This window comes from Brachycentrus maculatus, unplaced genomic scaffold (genome assembly GCF_059751285.1).
Source record: "Brachycentrus maculatus isolate JH-2025_06_01 unplaced genomic scaffold, ASM5975128v1 h1tg000442l, whole genome shotgun sequence".
Classification (NCBI taxonomy): domain Eukaryota; kingdom Metazoa; phylum Arthropoda; class Insecta; order Trichoptera; family Brachycentridae; genus Brachycentrus; species Brachycentrus maculatus.
The window spans coordinates 467,766-485,694 of record NW_028281190.1 but is presented as its reverse complement, the minus strand read 5'-3'; the positions used below and the strand labels follow the sequence as shown (position 1 = coordinate 485,694).

The following is a 17,929-nucleotide window of genomic DNA, read 5'->3' as shown; positions in this document are numbered from 1 at the left end:
ATTCAGTAAGCGCCCAGCAGCGCTTGAAGCTGCATGTCTTTTCATGCCCATTTTTTTTTAGAATATACATGTATATAGGATTTTTTTGTTTGTTTTTTAAAAATACACATATTGGAATTATTATTATTATTATTAACTCTCTTTTAAGTAACTACTTGTTTTTCAAAATTATATATTTCTTAAAAAAAAAAATTATACGAAAACGGTATTTTAATAAAAACAATTCAATTGCGTTAAACGTTACCTGGGTTTATAGAAAATTCAGTTGCGGGCTATTGATTACTGGGCCTTAAACAAATAACACAGTGAAAAAATCACCATAAAACTTGATTCTCCTAAGAATCGATCCCGGGACCTTCAGCACAGTAGCTAACCACTACATTACAGAGGCGGATAATCTCCTATCCCACCTAATGTGGATAAAGACTTGGTCGGCCCTGTGTCCCAGAGCCAGTTAAGCACCACTTTAGAGTAAAGAAAGGCAGAGCCGAATGAGTACCTCGGCACCAGGGCAAAGTTGACAATTTGCAGTTTGACGGAGACCTCGGGACTGTAGTGGGGGTTGGCCAGCTTGGTGGTTATGTAGAGCTTGAAGTCGGGGGAGTACGGGATCACGGAGTCGCCCACCTTAATGACTACCTGCCCCGCTTGCGTGTACACTTGTTTCTAGAAGGTAAGGATCGTTATTTCAATTTTAAAATAAACATTTTCAACATATTTAATGACTGGTACATAAACATGAACAGACTGTCCGCCTCCGTGGTGTAATGGTCAGCGTGTTTAGCTACTGTACTGGAGGTCCCGGGTTCGATTCCCAGGGAGGGAGATGAATATAAATATTAGTGATTTAACACTGTAATATTTATTTAATATTACCCTGGACTGGTTCCTGAAGCGCAAGAGTGATCACCTTGCCTTCATGTAAGTAATGATCAAGATAACACTGCGTCAATTTGGTGCAGTGCCCTATGCACCATTAGGAGCGGATAAGTTATAAATATAAAAAAAAACATAAACATGAATGGTAGCCGAGCTTGCTGACCATTACACTACGGAGGCGGATAATTCTGGAAGTCCCGTTCTGGAGGTCCCGGGTAAAAAGGGTCATAAATGGGTTTGTTGTTAAAAAAAATTGCCTAGTAATTGAGCATTCCACTTGCAATCCACGCTATGTTAAAAAATTAAGTTCTTAATAAAATAGCCGGTAGAATATTAAATCTTGTAATAGAAAAGAAAGTGAACTGTCGATCTGCATAGCGAGTTTTGCATGAGTATTGATTTTTCTATTCTATTTTATTACCAACTTAACGAGTTTTGGCAGATTACATATATTGATCTTTTTAATTTTCGACCAATTGGTGCCATTTTCTAAAAAAACTTAATTTTTTAACATAACATGGTTTGCAAGTGGACTATTTAATTGTGAACAAGTATTGTTATAGAGTAATCTAGAATCTAATAAGGCAAAATAGAGGGTTGACGAGGTGTGGGCAGAAGACAGTTCTCCTGGCTCCGGAATATACGGGATTGGACGGGGATCAGGAATGTTTAGAGCTGCCCGAGACAAGGACAATTACTCTCAAGCGAAAGTCGGCATCAGAGGGACCTGACATGACACGAACAGATGAAGACTTTTACATACTTTTTGAATTAAAACCCAAAGGTAGGGCGGTTAATTTGATAAATCGCTCACTCCTTTCAACAACGTCATAAATAAAAAAAACTTGATTTTTCAGGGGATTGTTTTGAAAGTTTAAAAATATAATAAAATGTATCAAGCCACTTATTGAATTTTTTACTGTGCAACAGATCTTTTTAGGTAAAACCTGAATGTTTTTTCTCCATTTGAAAAATATTTAGTATATTTAAAAAAATAATTAAACAATACCTTTTCTTCAAAATGCAAAAACAACACTTTCTGCCCTGTAGCGGGTAAATATTAAGTTAAAAATATGCCGCTTTTGCTGGGATATAGTACATTTTCTGGGCATTCCGAAAACATGCACAACTGAAAATTGTCAATTTTTGAAATATGACATTGTTGAAAGGAGTGAGCGAAATTTAAATATCTCAAATTGGAACATAAGGCCCTGAAGCTGCAAACCTTCAAAATGGGATCCAAAGAGTTATCCAAAGTATTTCCAATGTTCTCGAGCAAGAGGGGTTTGCCAAAGCGAATGGCCGTCTCAAACACCCGGAGCAAGTCCTTGTCGTTCTGCTTGCAGATCAACAGTCCATCAGATTTGCACTGAAACAAAACATAGTAAGTAAAAGTAAAAATGATGCGGAATGCATCGAAACACATGTCACAGTAGATTATAAGAAATAGTGGTATTTACTAAGTAAAACACTAATTAAAAATGAAACAGTTGTCTGAAACTAATATATATTTCTTCTTCTTCAAACCCTTATCCGCACCCCAATGGTGCATAGGGCACTGCGTCATATAAACGCAGTGTTATCTTGATCGTTTACACACGAAGGAAGGTGATCAACCCTCCGCTTCAGGTGCCAGTCCAGGGTAATATTGAATAAATATTAGGAGTGAAAAAATTAGGGTATAATGCAGAGGGGGATTGGGCTGTTCTCTTTTTAATGTATGAATTTTTCATTACAAATGTTCAAATATTAGCAGCATTTGTGAATACTAATAATATCTCTCACCTCCGTAGTGTAATGGTTAGAGCGTTTAGCTACTGTGCTGGAAGTCTCGGGTTCGATAATTCAATGAAAATAAATATTAGTGATTTTAGACTCTAATATTTATTTAATATTACCCTCGACTGGTCCCCGAAGTGCATGAGTAATGCCTTGATGTAAGTAATTTTCAAGATAACACTGTGTCGATATGACGCAGTGCCCTATGCACCATCGGGTGCAGATAAGGGTTGGAAGAAGAAGAATAAAAATACATGTATTCCATCAGTCTTCTGATTAGTGGAACTAGGTGTGTGTGTTGGAGGATATCGGGGTAGTATCGGAAGAGAGGAGGTACCATGCTCTTGATCCAGTTGTTGGCCTGGCCCTGCGGGTCGATAAAGAGCGGCCAGCGCCGCGAGCTCATGACCAGCACGGCGCTCTCCGTGGACATGGTGTCCTGCGGAAGGCTGTTCAGTTGCCAAGCTCTGAAACCAATTTTAAACTGTTCTTATAATAGGAATATATGAATTTCTTCTTTTTCTAGATCCTAAGGATCTGTTTGTGCCTCCACTTGGGATGTTGACTCCCAGCTGTCTTTCCACCTTTTTGGAAGTCTGCCTGGGGGTCTGCGTCCTTCAGGGTTTCCTAGAAGGGCGATACGTGGACGTCTTTTTTCTGACATTATGTTTACATGATCATTCCAGTATCGCCTTCGTTGTCGCCCCCACCTCACAATATCCTCCGTCTTACACATGCACCGGATGTCGGTATCCTTATCCGCACCCCAACGGTGCATAGGGCATTGCATCAATATTATATTGATCCTTAACACATAAAGGAAAGGTGATCAGTCCTCCGCTTCAGGTACCAGTCCAGTCCATTGAATAAATATTGGAGTGAAAAAATCACTTATATTTATTTGAATGATGAAGATATAGATAGCCCAATTCTATCATACAACTGTTTAAAAAGGATATATTTCTTGGGGATTATTTCCACAGATGTCAGTAGTATGAAAAATTAGTCACATTTTAAGTAAAAACTTATAATGATATCTACATTCCGTCCTGAGATACTGAGGTTTTGAATTTCGCGTGTTGGGCATTATCAAAGGTGTCACAGACTGCGGGTATTAGAACCCAAGTATTCAGAACCCTGGAGCTCCATCTATATTGTTTTCTTGGCAGATGGTTGGAGGAAGATGGGTGGATACCTTATGAGAACCGGGTCTCCGAGGGTGGCGATGGGGTTGCAGCCCTCCGTGTGCGGCACCTTGCACTCCACAATCTTGGCGCTCCACTTGGTGAACAGGTTGCGGCGGAACATGTCCGTGAATGGAGTGAGGTACGCTACGGCACCTGAATGTAGAGCAACACACTTCTCAACAAGTACAAGTCACAACAGTAATAACTAAATAAAGTTAGTTTTTGACGTCTCTACATAGATGTAGAAGAATATGAAAGTCGGGGCACTTACGGGGCTTATGACCGTCATAGACATGTTGCAAGACAAGACTCCACAAGGTGGACACCTCAAATTTTGAGATGGAGACCTTAGGAGAGTAAAAAAGGTGTCGGAAGACCTCAAAAAAGATGGTCTGACAGCATAGCCACTGAAAGGGGTAGAAACTGGTTGCAAAAAACGACAAATCAAAAAAAGGAAGGATACGGATGAGACCTGAGATCCAGCAATGGAAAACAGAAGGCTGAAAAAGAAGAAAGAAGAAGAGCTTCCCTTGAGGTGTTAATTGAGGCATAAATCTTCAATCTCTCACGTTACTTTATAATATTCTTCACAACCCCAATGCACCAAAATACCTTTATATACCTCATAGATCATGGTCTTTTTATTGAAAGCTGTCCCACCGCATGCCCAGATCTGATACAGAAGCATCTAGGCTTCCTGACAAATCTGCTCTTGCTAAGCAATTTAAAAAAATGTTTTTTTTACTAAGTTGCGAAATTTATTGAAAAAGTGAAACAATATAAAATTGTATCCCGATTTTACTGTGAATTTACATTTAAAAGCTTTCAATATACCTGTCACTGCCAATCTAAAAAAATACAAGATTGTAAGTCCATCACCAAATTTTCAAGAAGTACCCCAGTGTAGGCAGTGAAAGAGATTAGTGTTTAGTTCAATTAGTCAGCTAGATTGGATTCCGACTCGACGTTGGCCGGTACACAGCCCCGACCAGCACAGCAGACAGACACGGAACAGTGCAAAGACATTTACAGATCATGGTCTATCACTTTGTTCTTCCCAAGAAGAACACTTTCTATTCCTCGCCATAACACATCATTTTTTAGTAATTCCTTTTCTGTCCAAGCGGCCAGACTATGGAATGAATTACCTCTCCGCGTAAAGAATGCACCTTCTCTAATAACTTTTAAGAAACGTCTGAGACGTTACTATCTATCATTAGAATCCTAACTGTCCATCAATCCTCCTCCCTTAGTTTTTCCCTCTACCTCCTTCCTTAAACTCCCTTTTTCCTTTGCCCTCCTTATTATCGTCTTTTGTAATTTATGTGTGGAAAATCATTGCATGACAGAATTAAAAACGACGATATAAGAAAGGAATGTAAGGCTGAACGAGGAATAATTGAAAAGATTAGGAAGAGTTCTTTGCGGTGGTATGGACATGTGGAGCGAATGGATAGCGAGAGAATGACTAAGAAAATATATGTGGCGAATGTGAGAGGGAGAACAGAACGTGGACGACCGAAAAAGACTTGGCACGATCAGATCAATCAGAACCTAAAATCTGGCGGTGTCAAAAGTCTGCGTAATCGGAGGGCATGTATGACTAGATGTATGGATGTGAAGGAGGCGAGGAGTGTATGTCAGGACAGAAGAGTGTGGCGTTCCATCCTCTCTACCTACCCCTGTGGGGAAACGGCGTGATGGTAGTAGTAGTAGTAGTAGTAATAATTTATGTTTTTTTTTAATGTTTAAGTACTATCTACCCTCTGATTGCAAACAGCTATATGTATATGATATCAAACGTTTTGATCAATCTGTTTTTGGTTGGTTGGAAGATATAGCTATTTAGCAATAAGCCCGCCAATGTACTTATTTATTTGTACATGAAGTTTAAATAAATAAATAAATAAATAATTGATAAAAATGGCGTTTAACAAATCAGACAATTGTTATTATAATAGCCATACATAGTAATGGGTCATGTTAATGGTGACTTATAAAAACCGACTTCCCCTCAAAATGCAAATTGTCATTTGATATTGGAGTAGAATATGGACTCACATGCACTGATGAGAACATCTCCAGTCACGTTGATGAGGGCGCCCTCCAGAGTGGCGATGGTGCTGATCCATCTGATCTTCTCACTTCCCAGCCCATTTATCAACCTGAAAACATAATCTCATGGGTCATTTCAAATTCAAACGGACATTGACTCATTTTAAAAAGTTCTTCAATGTTATAGTAATTAGGTGTTGAAATCATTATGGTATTTAGGTGTTATCCGCCTCCGTGGTATAACGATTAGCGTGTTTAGCTACCGTGTTGGAAGTCCCGGGTTTAATTCCAAGCGGAGGTGGGTCAAATAAATATTAATGAATTTCAACTCTATTATTTATTCAATATTACCCTGGACTGGTACCTGAAGCAGAGGGGTGATGACCTTTCTATCATGCGTTAACAATTAAGAAGAAGAATATTTATTTTATATTACCTGGACTGGTCCCTGAAGCGTAGGAGTAGTACACTGCGTCAATATGATGCAGTGCACTATGCACCATTGGGTGCGGATAAGGGTTAGAAGAAAGAGAATTAGGTGTTCAAGGGCTAAGGCTAAATCAGGCAAACTGCCATCAGCTATCAGCTGCTCGCCGTAACCAGAGCTGCATTAGGACTAGCGAGCCGTCACTATATTGATTTCTCACACATTCTGTTCTCATTCGGTCCTGTTTCCCTCACCTGACGGCCCGGTCCATCCTCGCCAGGCACTGCTGTATCTCCTCCTCCGTCTTGGCCTTCTCGGCCTCCTTGAGCTGCAGGTAGTTGTTGAGCTGGTCCAGCCCGTCGATGAGCTTCTGCATCTTGGCCTGCGCGGCATTGAGCACCCTCTCCGTCTCCTCCAGCTCCGCCTTGGCGTTGGCCAGCGCCGCCTTCTTGGGCTCCACCGCCTTGTTCACGTGGTAGAACTTGTACATGGCGTGCACCCACTGGCACAGCGACTGGCAGGCCTTGGACACCTGTGCGAGATGCCCACAAACACATCATCACCATTGAAATGCGATCTCAGCAAACAATGTATGATAGATGTTCAAAAGGAAAGAATACAATTTACAGTATTTTCAGAGTGTCAAAATTGTTCACAAACATGGATTATCTCCAATTGGGAGTTTTTTTGTGTGGACATTTTAATAAATATAAAAAAGAATATGGAAGTATAGGACAAGTATTTGGACACACTCAAAATGTTGAAAAAAAATTAACTGGTCAAATTATAAGCTAAAATAAAAAATCAGGTTTTCAAGCGTTTCTGAAGTATGTGAATAAAATCCAGGATTCAAACCTCACAAACAAATGGAAAGAGTCTCTGCTTAATAAAAGATTTCCTCATTCCAACATAGATGGTTGTTGTGAACTCGCACATACTGTGTTACAAGTTTAATAAATATATCTAGTTCCAAAAATTTGAGCAGTGTGGTTGTCAACCATGAGTAGAATTGGTGAATGTTACATGTGTGTAAAGTGATCACTTAACCAGCCTATGACGGTCATAAGCCCCATATATGCCCAGACTTCCATATTCTTCTTCATCTATGTTGAGATGTCAAAAAATAATATATAACCTAACCTAACCTAACAACAGTAAAATGTCACCTTTTTGATCTTCTCGGGTTCATAACTCGGGTCCAGCACATACTTCTTGAGATTCTTGATCATGAGCTCGGTGATGGACTCCTTGTCGAAGTTCATGAGACTCTCGAGGAAGGCCCCCGGGTCCGAGAGCATCATGGAGCCCGGCTTCCAGTAGTCCAAGATCTTTTCACCGGGCTTTTGTCCTGGAATCTGGTGAATCGGGAAAACGTGGCCAATTATTATAATCCCGGATAAAAATTACTTTTAAACACAATCGACTCTTTGATTGATGAGTTTTAAGCTTTAGACGGTCGTGTGCCGCGTGCAATAAGGGTAGCGCTATGCTCAAGCATTTTACAACTCCAATACAATTTGTAAAATAAAAGCATTGACTATGTATATGTTAGATACCTTGATAGGCTTGATATCAAAGACCATGCACAAGGACTCGATGACCATCACCACTCCGGCTGGAGGACTCTTCATGGCCTTCACCTCCACTATGTCGTTCTTGTTCAAGGACTTGAGACTGTTCTCAGCCGCGATCAGCGCCGGAATCGCCTCATCTGAGAATGTAACAAATAGATTAATATCAACCTTGTGGAATAAATTGTTTACGAGGGACATAGCACGTCTAGACAGAAGTGGAACGGTCAAGGTTTGTTAAGTTTTCTGCAGTTTTCTCATCACAATCAAATGCGGAGAAGCTCCTCAATAGCCCAAATAGCTTTATTTACACATTGTTTGCGGGAAACGCTTAAAAGCGTCTTTTAAATACTTTTAGTAGAACGCGAGAGACGCCAAAGAGTCTTGTACAGATCAGAATTGGGAATTGCGGTTACATGTGATAAGTATACTGAGGGGTCAAGCAGCAGACTGTCTGAGTATAATTAGGGTTTGGGTTGATGAAAAAACTGCCCGACATCAATGTGTTAAGTATCCATAGTCCAATTACCCCCTCCCGAGCACCAAATTTGGTTTTTCTTCTTCTTTATGAGCTCTCTGACCTCCGCTGCAGAATATAGGCATCTTCCCCTTCTTTCCATTTCCTCCGGTTGATTGCTGCCTACAGCAAGTTGTCGGACCATCTCTTTTGAGGTCTTCCGACACCTCTTTTGTTCTCCTAAGGTCTCTATTGTAGAATTCTTGGGGTCCATTGATTATTAGGTAATTCAAATCTCTTGTTAAACTAACCGAGATCTCTCTGTGCATCTGCGGCCAGTAGTTCTGTGGCATTCTTTATCCGTTCAGCTGTTTCCTGTTCCCTCTCTACATGCCCTCTCGCTTCTTCCGCAATGGCCTTAAAAGAAAATACAGGGTTTGATTAGATACATTTTAAATTTTTGGACTTAAGAAAAAAAAAATTGTCATCTCACCGTGTCTATCTCAATCTGTTGGATGACTTTCCCCATCTCCACGGCGGAGACTTCCATGATCGGCTTCAGTTTGGCAAGTTCCACCTGAAGAATCCTTATATCTCCTTCCGTCTCATACAGCTTATCCAAACCTGGTAACAAGGCAAAGGGTAACATATTTAGAGAAATAGATATACAGATTTATTTATCAACTCTTTACCCACAGTTGGCGTACAGTTTGTGAAAGCTTCAATCACCTTATCCTGCACTTGACACACAGTCTGTGTCATCTCAATCACCCTATCCCGCACTTGACACACATTCTGTGACACCCCAATTACCCTATACCACACTTGACATACAGTTGGCACAAGTGACACCTTGGATCACGTTATCCTGGCTTTACACATAGTTTTTGAAAGCATAAGATTTAAACTAATATTTCCTTGGATCAAATATTTAACATTTTAATGATTTTTAGCTTAAAAGATGGCTAATTTTTCATTCTTAATTCTTAATTCTTCGTCCACCTCCATAGTATAATGGTCAGCACGCTCGACTATCATTCTGGAAGTCCCGGGTTCGATTCCCAGGGGGGGGTCAAATAAATAAAAGTGATTTTTTCACTCTAATATTTATTAAATATCACCCTGGACTGGTACCTGAAGCGGATGGCTGATCACCTTTCCTTCATGTGTTAACGATCAAGATAACACTGCGTTTATATGCAGTGCCCTATGCACCATTGGGGTGCGGATAAGGGTTTGATGATGATGATGATGATGAATTCTTCATACTACTGACATCTGTGGAAATAAAGTATAATTTCATGCAGTTACATGACAAAATTGGGCTATGCTGATCTCGGAAACTGCTGTAAATTAACAAAATATTGTACATGATTCATGACCAAATATATCTCTCTCAAGAAAGAGATTTTTTTGGTGTAATAACATATTCTATTATTATTCGTAGAAGCCTGGGCGTAACTGACATCAAAAGTAATGTAGAGGAAAGGCAAACGAGATGGTATAGCCACATAGGACATAGAGAACCTGAACATATTGTAAACCAGGCTATTGCAATGGATCTTCCTCATAAGACATCTAGACCAAAAAAATCATGGATGCTACAGAAAGATAACATAATTGGAAGGTATGGCCTAGGTGACATATATGATAGAAGGACCTACAACCTCAGGACCAGGAGAACTGACCCTAACAGTATACAAAGATGATAAATTGGGATAGAGCAAGGAATAAGAGTTGCTACCTACAGCGGTAAATGGACTGAAAGCAGGTACGCATTGGAACCTGGATGGCAGCACACTCGCCGGCCGCCTACCTACCTATCTTGAGGGCCTTGTACTGCTTGTGTATCTCCCCCTTCTTCTTGGTGAAGAGCACGTCAAAGCTATTGAGCAGCTCGAGGTAGGAGGCGGGCGTCACGTAGTTGTGGCGGCCGAGCTGCAGCAGAAACAGCTCGCTGGCCTGCGTCACACTCTGGTGGGCAAACTGGCACATTTTCTGCAACCAAACCAGTCAATATCTTCATCATTACTACTTCAGCCCTCTTCTCGTGTCCAGTATTGAACGAAGGCCTCCCTCTTGGACTTGCACAGTTCTCAGTTGGACGCGACTCTCTTCCAGTGCAGGCATCCAGTGCTCTAATGTCATCGGACCATCTTGTCTGGGACCTACCTATACTTCTAGGCCTCCAGTCAAGCACCTTTTTTAGACACATGTGTCACATGACCTGCCCATTTCCACTTTAGTTCTGCGGTTTTTTGAGCCACATCTGTTAACTTGGTCTTTTTCCTTGCCTAAAAATTCGTTTTTCGATCCTTAAGGTGCCTTCATCACTATAGAAGGCTAACCCTTTCAATGATCATGAAGAGTGGAATAGGCCGGTCCCAGAAAAGATGGGCCGATGACATTATCTCCGTCGCGGGTAGTAAGTGGATTGGAAAAGCCCAAAAGTGAAAAATCTCAAAAAAACTAGAAAAAGCCTACATCCAGCAGTGGAGAAACGTGAAAAATCTAAGAACCCTTTCAGCTATCACAAGTGATACATTTTCATATATTGTGAGGTCAAGTGTTTTTGCAGTTCCGGATTGGAATATACCATTATGTTCTGAGGTTAAGTGTTTTTGCAGTGCCGGATTGGACTACACCATGAAGTGGTTGATGGAGCAGAGTGTGCGGTGTACTGACCACGACTCCCTCTAGCTGGTTACTGGACAGGCTGAGGTCGGGCATGGCCTCCAGGGTGCTGCGCGCCACGCCCTGCAGGGCCGAATCCGGCCACTCGGAGAACCAGTCCACCGTGCAGCAGTTGATCAGCGACGGGAACTGCCGCAGTCGGGACCTGAATATCTGGGGAGTACACATAAATAAATAAGGATGAGGAAGAGAAAGTACAACAGCAATTTCTCAGTTTTTAATATTGGGCAAGTTGGGACTAATAAAAACAACAAAGTTCAGTTGGGTCCTGGTCCAGTGGTTAGTGTTATGAGTTCTGAATCAGAGGTTCTAGGTTCTGACCATCACGCTGCTTCTCCACAGGAGTAGGCACAGAGAGAATAGAATGCCACACCAATCTGTCTTTGAAAACATTATTTGTCTCTTAAACATTAAAAATAAATAAATCCCATATATAGCCACCGATTATTGTGACCTGTCTACGCCCAAGTGTTTGAAATTATTGATCATGCCAAGTTTTGTTTGATCTTTAGCTGCCTCTATTTCCAAAATCATTTGATTGACAAATTTGTTTTTAATAATAAATTTGGATAAATTATACACCGGCATTTTCATAAAATACTACCTCAAGGGCACTTATTTTACCATTCTTCCCTCACTCACTCATTCCATATTTCCAAACCATCTTGATACACCTTCCTCAATTCGATAGATAACGCTTATAACGCCTTGCATTCTTTCCGTATTTTGCCATTTGAACATCTATCATACATCATTTTGCTGCACATTCTCATTTCAGCCTACCTTTGCCAACTCCACGCTTCACTTCCATACTTATTCTTCTTCTTTTTCTTTATCAGCCCTCTGACCTCCACTGCTGGATATAGGCCTCTTCCCCTTCCTTCCATTTACTCTGGTCGGTTGCTGCTTGCAGCCAGTTTTTACCCCCCACAGCGACAATATCGTCAGACCATCTCTTTTGGGGCCTTCTAACACTTTTTTTGCTCTCCCAATGTCTCCATCATAGAATTCTTGGGGTCCATCTTGTGGGATCCTGTCTCGTTATATGTCCTGCCCACTGCCATTTGAGTTTTGCCACGCAATCCATGATGTCCTCACTTCCATACAACAAGGGATAATTGAAAAGATTCTTCAAGGTGTATGGACATGTGTAGTGAATGGATAGCTAGAAAGTGACTAAGAAAATATGTGTGGGGAATGTGAACAGAATGAGGACCGCCGAAGAAAAACTTCAGATCATCTAGAACCTAAAACCTGATGGTATCAAAAGTCTGCGTAATCGGAGGTCACGTATGACTAGATGTATGGATGTGAATGAGGCGAGGAATGTATGTCAGGATAGAAGAGCGAGCGTGGAGTGTAGAGTGTGGCGTTCCATCCTCTCTGCCTAGTGGCGTGATGGTAGCAGTAATAGTAGCAGCAGCTGGGTCCTGTACCTCTCCGATGGGCGACATGCAGATGACCATGTGCAGGTTGCAGCGGATGCGCTTCTGGTAGTAGGAGAAGAGGTTGGACTTGGTGACGGGCAGGCCGGCCTCCATGACGGGGTGGCGCAGCGCCATGTAGATCTTGTCTAGCTCGTCCGCCTGGTAGATGTTGGGCACGTCGCCCGCGCTCAGGATGTTGTTGATGTCCTCCAGGAAGGACTCCATCTTGATCTGTTGCCAGAAAACAAAAATCCCACAAATAAATGCAAATAATGTACCATCCATGTGATTAAGTAATAAAACAAGTGTGTTTCCTTCAATCTGAGCTCTTCCACTTACACCATCTGTATCCCATCAATAAATTACACTCATATATCAAAGAATCTGTCCGTGAGAGGTCCGTGGTTCGATTCCCATTAGGGTGGCCAAAATGTATGTCATTTTTCACTCAATATTTAGTCAATGGTTTAGTCAAACATGATGCAGTGCCCTATGCACCATTGAGTGCATACAAGTATTAAAAGAAGAAGATATCAAACAAACACATTACATTTGGTCAAAGGAACTTTTAGTATTTCACAATAAAGCTTTATACATGTACTCCCATTATTCAACCCATTAAATAACTATTTGTAAAATAGATTAGATTAAGAACGTAGATACGAAATTTATCGTGTCATTCGGCCATGCCATCTATGGCCGGACGACACGAAATCCAATAAACAAATAACCAACAACAAATTAATAAAATGAGTCATATGTGCCCTCGGAACAGGAAAACCCAATGAAGACCATTGTAAATTTAACAAATATCTAAGAATCTAGGCTAGGGGGTTGGACTCATTACTTCCCTTATATGATTGATGATCAAATTGACACCGCATTGGCCCAAAGCGGTGTCAAAAAGAGAAAAGAGAAGAGATTCCTAACCTGCGTGTCGGAGAAGAGAAACATGACGGATTTGTTCTCGAGCCCGGCCTTCATCATGGCCCTCTTGATATCGTCCCTCCAGTCCGAGTTGCTGTAGGACTTGGTCACCTCAATCTGGAAGAAGTTCATCTCCGCCATGTGGCAGGTCAGGCGGGAGAGGCTCTGCCTACCTGGAGAGCCCATCAGGTTAGGTTAGGTTAGGTTAGGTCAAGGAGGGAACAGCCATTGTGACTCCGGCGAGGACTCTACGGAGCACACAATTTTTGAGTGCCCCTCCTGGGACCTGCTCAGGAGGGAGCTCAAAAGAGTCTCTTGGTGGGACCCGAGTTTCCCTGATGGAGATGGTCCCCTCCATGCTCCAGAACGCGTCCTCCTGGTCCAGCTGGGAGAAGTTCGCGAGGGCAACAATGCTCGCGAAAGAGGAGGCCGAGCGGGAAAGAAGGCGCCTCCATCCTCGCCGCGTTGATTCCGGCACAAGCATACTTCCATAGCCCGGTGACACAGGCGAGGCGGTTTAGGTGGTCCTTTAGCTAGGTCAGTGGGTTCTGTCACTGGTCGGGCCGGGCAGACCGTAGTGCCCAAGATACCTCACAGACCGGCAACCCAGCGAAGAGGGTTTGGAATTTTGTGCCCTATGCTCTTGTACTACCCTTCAGAGAGATGAAGAATTTTTCAGCATTTCAGCTTTTGAAAGCAGAAATGGAATGAATAATGAGGTTCGGCTAGTTCCACTTACCGGAGCCCCCCATACCGAGGAGCAGGGCATTCCCCATGGGCTGCCGGACTACGCGAGAGATGCGGCAGATGTGGGCGATAGCGTCGCTGAACAGCACCAGATTCATGGGAGCCGTGGTCATGGTGTTGTACTCCGTCATGTACTGCTGGAGAACCTCTTCCAGCTACACAGATGGCGACAAACTCACACGATTTCATTTAAATTATGAATAAAACACTTGTTTTTTTTACCACTCGAGTATTGTATTGTTACGACTAGTTTCGTTATGCTATGGTAATATTGTTACGACAAATATTACCATAGCACTGCGTCGATCCGATGCAGTGCCCTATGCACCATTGGGTGGGGATAAGGGTAAGAAAAAGATATATATTGAGTAAGGATAAGAATTATAAAGGGGAATAAAGTGTGATGTAACCCATTTTTACTTTTAATATTTCTCTTTCTTAATACATTTTTTCTTTCAAAACACACAGGTGTTTTTTACGCCTGCGGACCGCTAGTGACGGGATTTGATAATTGTGTACATATAGTTGAGACCTTAACAGAGATATTGGTACATAATATTCATATAAAAGCATCAAATATGTAATTCCTTGTTTTCTGACTTTGAAATGAGGCCGTCCCAGAAGGTAAAAATACATTTCCCGTCCTTGAGCATCATTCGAACAAACGGGTAGAAATATACCTTTCCCATCCTTAGCGTGTTGAGTACCAGTCCAGCTTATTACTGATTGTGCGGAGAAGGGTCAGAAGAAGAAGATGATGAAGAATTTCAGGTATTATTGAGTAGTGTCAATAACTGGGAGTGTCAACAGTATTGATTTCTCCATCCAGATTGGTGGTACAATACTCATGGATGACGATACAGTGTCCACCAAAGTAGGAATGTCATGTAACAAAGGGAAAAGTTCAAAATTCACGTACGCTGTCAAAGTTGGTGATGGGGACATACTTCTTCTCATCGCTCATGACGTCCATGAAGTCTCCGTACAGGAGGATGTCGCTGCCCAGAGTGGCTTTCGGGTCGAGGTTGAAGAGGTCTTTTATTTTGCTGCGCAGCAAACTGAAGCAGTGAAAGAACGCATTAACGCTTTCCAGTCCCCCAAAATTTAAAAAATAATCTAGGTAGACATTCCAATTGGAAAAAATCTTTTGTCCTCTGCTCCAAATACTGTTGATACAAAATAGATGCGAGTGAAAAAATTGTAAGCTTGGAATTTAAATAAATAGTAATAATGATGAAAAAAATGTCGAATAACATCCGACATGGGACCTAACAGGAAAAAAATTAACCTTACTGGTCCAATGTTGAATGAGATTCGACATTGGACCAGTAAGGGTTAAAAACAACATACAAATACAAAAGAATACATTTTACAACATTTTGAGTGTGTCCAAATACTTGTTCAGAAATATGGATCATCTCCAATTATAGGAGTTATTTTTCATTAACTCCTAGATAATCCAGATTTGTGAACAAGTATTTGGACACATTCGAAATGTTGTAAATAAATTAACTGGTCAAATTATAATCTAAAATAATAAAAATTAAAAATGATATTTTCTGGCATTTCTCATGTATGTGATTAAAATCCAGGATTCGGACCTCACATACTAATATAAGAGTTTCTGCTTAGTAAAAAAGCTTCTTTTCACTAAGCAGACCCATAAATGTCTCCAGTGAAGTTCTAGTGATTCAAGAACAAAGTTTCTTAATTGGTATATATATTTATACAACTTCCAAGAATTGGATTAGTATGGTTGTCATTAATAGGTAGAATTGGTGAATATTGCACGTGTGTAAAGTGATCACTTAAACCAGCCTATGACGGTCGTCAACTTCCATATTCTTCTTCATCTTTGATGAGTTTTTATTTGTTTTCAATGTAATTGAAAATAAATAAAAATACTTAAAAATGAGTGACACCATCTGTAAAGAAGCATGCTGTCCGCCATGAGTAAATTTCAGTTGCTCTTATGTTCAATAGATGGCGCTCTCATTGTGGTAAACGCAATGGTAGCGCCATCACAAACACTCAGAACAATGGAAAATAAGTATTGCTTGAATTCAATTTCTAAATTGGAGGGCATCGAACCCGCAATACCAGTTTCTCAGTCTAGCATCTACTTAACTATGTTACAGCACCTGCTCAATCAGGAAAGATAGATCTATCAAATTCTGTAAAGGTTTTTGGGAGATACATTCTCCCGTGAGGTAGGGGGACTCAAAATGAAGTCCCAAAGATTGTCACCTAGCTAAATCCCCTGTCAGAACTTCAAATACACATCCAACTTGTCTTTGCTCCACGGGTAACTGGGTTCAAACCAAATATTTATTATTCCGTGATAAAATATTGTTTAAGGAAGGTATCATTGAGGTTGGCTTACTTGTCGAACCATGTCCTGTCGGCGCTGTTGACCAGCCTGTCCTGGTACACTCTGCAGTTCTCGTGATGCCACAGCCGGGCAATTTGTTCCCAACTCTGCAAGTAAATATATATATCAAGTAGTATACATGCAAGTAGTAAACATCAAGTGAACGTTTGAGGCAAGGGGCCACGCAGTGTTTTTTTACTAAGAATTTAATTTAATTAAATTTTTTTACTTATTTATGGTTCACAAACAATGAAAAACATATTACAAGAAATGAAATCCAGTGCAATACAAATTGTTTGAATGTTTTTCATCAATTAGATGAGAACACAACAAACTTACAGAAACAAATGAAGGTGCAGGTTAAATACATAATATTATGTAATTATATGAAATAAAAAATAGAAATTTGTATATTATTTCGAGAAATAAAAATACTTTGTGTTCTGATCCACTCACATTTTTATTTAACCAACTAGTTTCGGCAACAACCTGTTGCCCTCTTCAGGGTTTATTTATTACTAAACATATATAATATATGTCCGCCTCCGTAGTGTAATGGTCAGCACTTTCGGCTACCGTTCTGGAGGACCCGGGTTCGATTCCCAGGGGGGGTAAGAATAAATATGAGTGATTTTTTCACTATAATATTTATTCAATATTACCCTGGACTGGTATTTGAAGCGGAGGGCTGATCACCTTTCCTTCATGTGTAAACGATCAAAATAACACTGCGTTTATATGACGCAGTGCCCTATGCACCATTGGGGTGCGGATAAGGGTTTTATTATTAATTTTGAGAATTCTTCTTCATCTTTGATGAGATGTCAAAAAATAATATGAAAACAACCAACTAGTTTCGGCAATAACCTGTTGCCGAAACTAGTTGGTTAAATAAAAATGTGAGTGGATCAGAACACAAAGTATTTTTATTTCTCGAAATAATATATCAATATGATCCACAAAGTTAATGCTTTCAATATTCAAAACATAATAGAAATTTGATTAAAAAAAAAGAGTAATAACAATTAAAAGTAATGTAATAAAAAAAAATTAGAATTAAAAATTAAAAGTGAAATTAAACTATGCTACGAGCATAAGGGACAAAATTCAAGACACTACCAGATTGCAAAAATAGATGGAAAAAGGTGTTTCATCCCAAGTTGAGACACCTTTCAATTCACCATTTGTGGGAAAACACTTAAAAGCGTCTTTTTTTAATTTAAAATGTTTAAATACAGTTGGTAGAGAGCGGCAGATGCTTATAAGCATTATATTTGCTTACTTTTGGTAGAGCGCGAGATGCCAAAAAACATTGTACCCATGGGAATTGGGTTTGCGTTTACTTGTGATTAGTATATGACATTAATTGGCATTTTAACTAGGGTCAGGTTGATGAAAAAAAAACCGC

The 17,929-nt window shown here is 40.5% G+C and overlaps 1 protein-coding gene across 1 annotated transcript in view; it reads right to left on the bottom strand.

Moving 5' to 3' along the window:
• LOC148302534 (dynein axonemal heavy chain 1-like) overlaps positions 1-17,929 on the bottom strand; it is a 93,445-nt gene that overhangs the window by 21,837 nt on the left and 53,679 nt on the right. The window contains exons 47-63 of the mRNA XM_088271508.1: positions 16,534-16,628; positions 15,070-15,208; positions 14,143-14,305; positions 13,407-13,576; positions 12,486-12,707; positions 11,041-11,202; positions 10,176-10,353; positions 8,849-8,979; positions 8,667-8,772; positions 7,884-8,038; positions 7,494-7,682; positions 6,582-6,859; positions 5,907-6,010; positions 3,854-3,998; positions 2,996-3,125; positions 2,105-2,248; positions 500-666 (exon numbers count right to left, since the gene is read on the bottom strand). Of these exons, the coding sequence (XP_088127634.1) occupies positions 500-666; positions 2,105-2,248; positions 2,996-3,125; positions 3,854-3,998; positions 5,907-6,010; positions 6,582-6,859; positions 7,494-7,682; positions 7,884-8,038; positions 8,667-8,772; positions 8,849-8,979; positions 10,176-10,353; positions 11,041-11,202; positions 12,486-12,707; positions 13,407-13,576; positions 14,143-14,305; positions 15,070-15,208; positions 16,534-16,628 (2,678 nt within the window). The remainder of the gene's footprint in view (positions 1-499; positions 667-2,104; positions 2,249-2,995; positions 3,126-3,853; positions 3,999-5,906; positions 6,011-6,581; positions 6,860-7,493; positions 7,683-7,883; positions 8,039-8,666; positions 8,773-8,848; positions 8,980-10,175; positions 10,354-11,040; positions 11,203-12,485; positions 12,708-13,406; positions 13,577-14,142; positions 14,306-15,069; positions 15,209-16,533; positions 16,629-17,929) is intronic.